The sequence below is a fragment of the Leopardus geoffroyi genome, chromosome D4 (assembly GCF_018350155.1).
Source record: "Leopardus geoffroyi isolate Oge1 chromosome D4, O.geoffroyi_Oge1_pat1.0, whole genome shotgun sequence".
NCBI classification, from domain to species: domain Eukaryota; kingdom Metazoa; phylum Chordata; class Mammalia; order Carnivora; family Felidae; genus Leopardus; species Leopardus geoffroyi.
This window is the reverse complement of record NC_059342.1, coordinates 91,467,646-91,473,770: the sequence shown is the minus strand read 5'-3', so window position 1 is coordinate 91,473,770 and position 6,125 is coordinate 91,467,646. Positions and strand designations below refer to the sequence as shown.

The window sequence follows — 6,125 nt, the reverse complement described above, 5'->3', positions numbered from 1 at the left end:
TCCCCAAAAGTCCCGGCGCCCGCGGACAGAGTGGGCGGGCCCGGGGCGGCGCCGCAGCCCCCGCCCTCCGCAACTTTGGCGGGCGGTGGGGCAGGAAGTGGGGGAGCGGGGCGGCGCCAGGCCCTCGCGCCGGCCCCGCCCCCGCCCCGCCCCGCCCGTGGCCGCGCCCCCTCCGCCCCCGCGCCCCCTCACCCCCCACCCCCGAGCTGCCGCGCCGCCGAGTCGGAGCGCCCGGCGCCGAGCGCGGAGCCCGCGGGCGGGTTGAACAAAGCGGCGGCGACGAGGGTGGCCCAGGCCCCGGACGCGCCGAGCGAGCGACCCGCCGGCCCTTTGTCTCGGGCGGGGCAGGAGCGGCGGCAGCCGCGGGGCGGCCGGAGCGCAGCATGCGGCGCCCCGAGGGGCGGATCGCGGGGCGCTGCGGCGGCGGGCGGCGCGGAGCCCGGCCCGGGGCCCGGGGGCGCTCGCGCGTGTGAGGGGCTCCGGCGCGCCGCGCGGCGCCCACCCCGCGGCCGCACGTGGGCGGGAGCGGCGGCCCGCGAGGAGCCGGAGGAGGAGGAGGAAGAGGAGGGGACGCGCGGCGGCGCAGCGGGGACCCGGGGCCGCCCGCGCGAAGCCCCGCCCCGGCCGCCGAGCCCCGCGCGGGCGGGCGGGATGCCCCGCGGCCACCGCACTTTGGCCGGAGCGCTGCCCTGAGCGGGCCCCGGCCGCGCGGCCGCCGCGGGCGCCATGGAGCAGTGGCGGCAGTGCGGCCGCTGGCTCATCGACTGCAAGGTCCTGCCGCCCAACCACCGGGTCGTGTGGCCCTCGGCGGTGGTCTTCGACCTGGCGCAGGCGCTGCGCGACGGCGTCCTCCTGTGCCAGCTGCTGCACAACCTGTCCCCCGGCTCCATCGACCTCAAGGACATCAACTTCCGGCCGCAGATGTCCCAGGTGAGGGTCCGGGCGCGCGGGCGGCCGCGGGGAGGGAGAAGGGCGCGCCCCAGGAGGCGCGAAGTTGACCAAAGTCCCCCAAGCCCGGGGCGCGCCGCCGCCGCCCGTGGGCACGGCCGGGGAGCGCCCCGGGCCGGTCTGCGCCTCCCCGGCGAGGGGACACTCGCGGCCGGGCGGGGCGCCCGCCCCTGCCGACCCTTCTCCGCGTCCCTCCCGGCCCCGGGGAGCCCGCCACGCCCGGGGCCTCGTCCGGCGTCGCGCCCTCGGGCTTGGGGTCTGGTGGACTGGACCGTGGACGACGAGCGGGCGCGGTCGGAGGGGTCGGCGGGGCGGGGCGGGGAGCGGGGGCCGGAGGGCGCGGGTGGGCTCGGGCGCCGCCTCCAGGACAGGGCCGCACAAGTTGGTGAGATCGGGGGTCCCCGTCGCTCCCCCGGCACCCTCGAGTGTGGCCTTTGTCGTGGCCGAGCGCGTGTGGCTGCAGGCCGGCAGGAAAATGTCTGCGCAGCCGGCAGGAGCTGCTTTTCTTGGCCCCTTAAAGGGAACTTGGCCGAGACTTTAGCAGAATGAAGCTCTGGTCTTGCCCTCCTGGAGTCCCAGAGCTCCCACCCAGCTCCGGTTTGAAGGGGCCCAGGGGGCCAGCCTGGGTCTGGCTAGCGCTGTTGAGGATCCACCTAACTGTTAGCCCCGAAGCCCCCTTCCTCCGTGGCCCTCTGTGGCAAGTCCTCGTGGACAACGGCCATTCATGTGTGACATCGGAAAACAGACTAGGGAGAAGGAGGGATGGAGTGAGTCACGGCTTTTCCAGGCTGGGCTGCATGGCCTCTGCCCTTTGGCTGTGACTGCGTTTCCAAGGAGATGGGGGCCCCCCTCCCCCAGGGAGAGGAGGGGGATGGCTGCTGACAAAGAGGTGCCCTGAGAGGGTAAGGGGGCTGCGCTCCCACTCAGCCCAGGATCAGGGGAGGCAGACGGGCTGGTGAGGGAGCCTGGAGGTGGGGGCATGAGGTCTTAGGGCCCCCCTAAAGCCAGCTCTCTTGCTAACCAGCCCCGAGTGGGGGCCAGGCGCCCTGCTGCAGAATGCTTTCATGAATCCGTTCCCCTCCATCCACCCCTTGGCGGGGGGGGGGGGGGGGGGCTGGGAGGGAGAAACTGAGGGCAGGAAGGGTTGCCGAGAGCAGAGCCGGCCATTGGTGAGAGTGTGTCTGCCTTTGGCCCTGACACTGCCCAGGCTTGCTGGCTCCTGACGGGTTTCCTGGCTGATTGGCAGGGAGGCTGGGGCACAGACACAGCCTGGGGTGGGTCCTGGAGCTGCCCTTTTCCAGCCGTGGTTTGGGCAGGGGGCGGGGGGGAGGAGGCACTGGCTGTGGCAGGTGGCTTGGCTCAGCCCCTGTGCTGGAAGCGCACAGACATCCCGGGGTCCACAGAGCCGTCAGTGGGACAAGGACGCTGACACCGGCACAGCCCCTTTGTGCCCCAGCCTGGGTGAAGGGATGGATGTTAAGGGAGAACTGGGAGGGCCAGTGTCTCTGTGTCTTCCTGGGCATGTCCTGATTGACACCTGGCACTGTTGCCTTGCAGGTAGGTGACCGCCTTCGGGGCCTCAGTTTCCTCATCTGGTTGATGGGAACAGCTGTGGGAGCCACCACATAGCCACGTGGTGAGGATTCCACGGGGAAGGCAGAGAACGTCCTCCGTGCAGTGCTGAGTTAACGTTAGTGATTTTAGGAGGGCCCTCTGGGCACTGGCAGGTATTGCTCTTGGCTGAGGGCTGGTCTCCCTGACCTCGAGCCCACCGGTCACCTTGTGGGGGAGGGGGTGGGTCACCCCTGTCTTTGCGTGTCTGCTGCTGATGCGGGGACGGCCGCCGGTGCTCCTTGAACCTGCGTTCGCTGGGTCAGGGGGCTGGTCAGATGGCTGCATCTCTATAGTCATAGTTAAAGAAACGGTCCTCTGTACCAGGTCTGGCTGTGCATTTTTTGAGAAAGGAGCTTGGGGGCCTCTCTGTGTGGCTGCTCTTTGTTAATCGGGAAGCTTCCGGTCCCTGGAGGTGGGAGAGGTGTCCTGTCGGCTCGGCCCACGGTGGTTAGATCACAAGGAAAATCGAAGCTTCCCTTTCTTACCGGTCCTGCCCTGGGCGAGGCTCGATCCTGGGGAGGGTACCCCATCCCTGTTTTATAGACGAGGCCGCCACAGCTCAGAGACATCGACTTGGCCCGGATCACACAGATCAGAAACCACGAGCTCAGCTCTCCCCTCTCGGACTTGAAATGAAGTAGGTTCCGCGAGACTTCCCGAAGCTGTCGGGCTGACTTTCGCATGGGCGCTCCTGGCCTGCTGGTCGGTTGCTCCTGCCACGTGTCTGCTTCTACCGCGTGGACGGGGTGTGGGGTGTGCGCCTGTTTTCTGTGGGGGTCTGTGGAGGTAAGTGGGTCTGCAGGCCCTTCCCGCGTCCCTGCCGTCCCGGAGTGCCAGAGACCCGTCCAGCCCAGAGGCCTCCACGATGCTCCCTCGTTCCAGAAGGCCGTGCTGGCTGCGCGTGGCGCCGTTGTGGTTTGGGGGGGACAGCGTGTGGAATGTCCCTCCACTCTGAGTTGACCTCGGCTGGGCTATCGGCCCCAAAGGAGCGTCAGAGCGTGTGCGCTTATGGAGTGTCGGCTGGGTACGGAGCTGGAAACGAGGAGGTGTTCGCAGAGGATCCAAGTTGCCCCCTTGTCATGCCTCCTGGAGCTGGCAGGTCGGGTGCTGTCATTTTTTTTTTTTTTTTTTTTTTTTTTAATCCAAAATGCCTGGAAGCCGCCTTGGATTTAATTAAACTAATTAGGTATGGCCACAATCTGCTGATCCCAAGGAGAGATCACATGTGTCCAGAGCCGCTTTGGCCGTGAGGGCCTGAGGTGCTGATGCCAGGAGCCAGCCCTTGCGTTGGGTCTGAGCCTTCCGGGCGCCACCCAGCCCGCCCCGCGCCCGCACCACCCTGGCAGGCCTCCTCCCCGGAGAACAGGTTGGGAAGCCCATCGGTGGGGACACGGCACAGAGAGGGCGTGGGACCCCGGGACCTACCAGGATTCCTCTCCTGCCCACACCTCTGTCGTCGACTCCTTCCCGACCCTGCCTCGTGCCCTTGCTGGTAGACCTCGCCTCCTCTTAGCCTGATTCTTCCTGGAGGCGCTAGTCCAGAGGCCCCTCCTCTGGGAAGCCTCCTCTGATGGCACTCTCCTGTCCCGCGGCGTGGCGAGCCTGGCCGTGGCCCCCAGACCTGGGTGCGTCGCTAACCTCGCACTTCCGCGCCCTTACTCGACCCAGCGTGTGGGTGCCACGCTTCTGCTGCGCACTCTGCAAAGCCCAGGAGCTGTGTGTTTTCTGTCGCCCTCCAGACTGGGCCGAGCCCCTCCAGGAGGTCATCTCGGGGTCCCACGGAGCCTGCGTCCCTTTGTTCCTTTGCCGCTGTGTTGCATCATCCCAAGGCAGGCTCTGTGCTTGCTGGGGGGCCGGGGGCCAGCTGGGCGGGTCCTGCTCTCATGACGCCCCAGGCGAGTGCGGGCGACACCGCAGAGGTGTCGCCCAGATGCCTGGGGCCGCAGAAGCGGCCTGCAGGTGGCCCGGGTCCTGAGGCCGAGGCGTGCGATGCCAGGGCAGCGGGGAGCAGAGAGGAAGCCTCATACTCGTGGAAAGAGGAGACCTCTTGTTTTTCAATTTCGAAAACGCATTGGACTCACGGCAAGCTCTGCGTGCCCCACACACAACTTTTTCTCGACCCAGTTGAGGTGAATGGGTCATTTGGTCCCTCACCCCGAGTGTGTCAGCGCGTTGCCCCCAAACAGGGGCGTTTCCTTCTTCCTTCTTCTCTTCCTTCCTCTCTCTCTTTCTGCCAGTTTGGATCGCCGTTTCCTGTTTTATTCCATGCATTAACGTCTGTTACCGTCATCATTTGTTTTTGCGCTCACGCTCCCTCGGGTTCGACCCCGGGAACTGCTTCTGTGTGTCTTTGACACGTTCCCAGTGTTTTCGGTGCCCTGCCCTCCTTTCCGGCGCGAGACGTCCAGACTCCTTTTTTTATTCTTCTCAGTCCCTGCCGGGAGTCAGCCGTGCGCTTCCGTCTTGGAGAGGGGTGTTTAGAAGCCAAGCTCTGGGTGCAGGGGTGCCCACCGCAGCAGGGCGCTCTCCGTGGTCAGAGCTGGCGGTCTGTGTGTGTGTGTGTGTGTGTGTGTGTGTGTGCGCACCCAGGTGTAGACGTATGTGCTGTGTGCATATGTGTGTCTGGACACGTTTGCGTTTGTCTTTATTTTCTATGTGTATCAGTGCCGCCCCACAGAAATATGTGAGCCGGTCCGTGTTTAAAAACTTCTGGTGATCGTATGAAAAAAGTAAATAGTGACGCAAAACTCTACTCTTAATGACACACTTAAAAAAATTTTTTTTAATGTTTATTCATTTTTGAGACAGAGAGAGACAGAGCATGAACAGGGGAGGGTCAGAGAGAGAGGGAGACACAGAATCGGAAGCAGGCTCCAGGCTCTGAGCAGTCAGCACAGAGCCCGACGCGGGGCTCGAACTCACGGACCGCGAGATCATGACCTGAGCCGAAGTCGGACGCCCAACCGACTGAGCCACCCAGGCGCCCCCTTAATGACACATTTTATTTAATCCATGCATTCTCAGCAAGGGGCGATATGGCCCCCAGGGTGGTGGAAATCGGATCTCTGGGGGTAAAGAAATCAAGTGCTTTTTATGTACAGGTGAAGCACAGACGTACATAGAGTACAAAACAGATACACGGTTCCTCCGTCGTATTAAAATTTGATAGCGGGAGGTCGATTAGGAGGTCGATTATGCAGAGTGCCTGGAAAGGGTCCCAGTGGGGACAACCGGAGAAAGAAACCTGCATTTCGCCAGCACTGGTTTTTCCACGCGGCAGGGTTGTGGCTCTGAGCGGCTGGGTAGCGATAGCTGGTCCCTGAGGGCGGGGCTGGGAGTGGGGGTGGGCTAGCAGAGGCCGATGTGCCGGGGTCCCCTCTTTGGCACTGGCCTGACCAACGGGGAGGAGGGGCCCTTGCAGGGCTGTGTGGAGCAGGGTCCCGAGGCCTGGGTGTGGAATCGGCGGGAAAGGCCCGTGGCCGTCATCTGCCCGGGTCGTGGGAAGGCACAGCCTGCCGTCGGTGGACAGCGGGTTGTTTGTGGGGGACGCGCTGCTGGCACCG

The 6,125-nt window shown here is 65.1% G+C and overlaps 1 protein-coding gene across 11 annotated transcripts in view; it reads left to right on the top strand.

The window, feature by feature from the left end:
• The first annotated feature begins 600 nt into the window (after positions 1 to 600).
• Positions 601 to 6,125, top strand: part of VAV2 (vav guanine nucleotide exchange factor 2) — a 165,048-nt gene continuing 159,523 nt past the window's right edge. For 10 of the 11 annotated variants that reach the window (XR_006710367.1, XM_045469547.1, XM_045469545.1 and 7 more), the window contains exon 1: positions 612 to 930. Coding sequence is in view for 10 of the 11 variants with exons in the window: in XM_045469547.1 (XP_045325503.1) it covers positions 727 to 930 (204 nt within the window). In the remaining variant the exon portion in view is untranslated. Of the gene's footprint in view, positions 931 to 6,125 lie in introns of all 11 variants that reach the window. The other variant, XM_045469550.1, reaches the window with a different exon arrangement.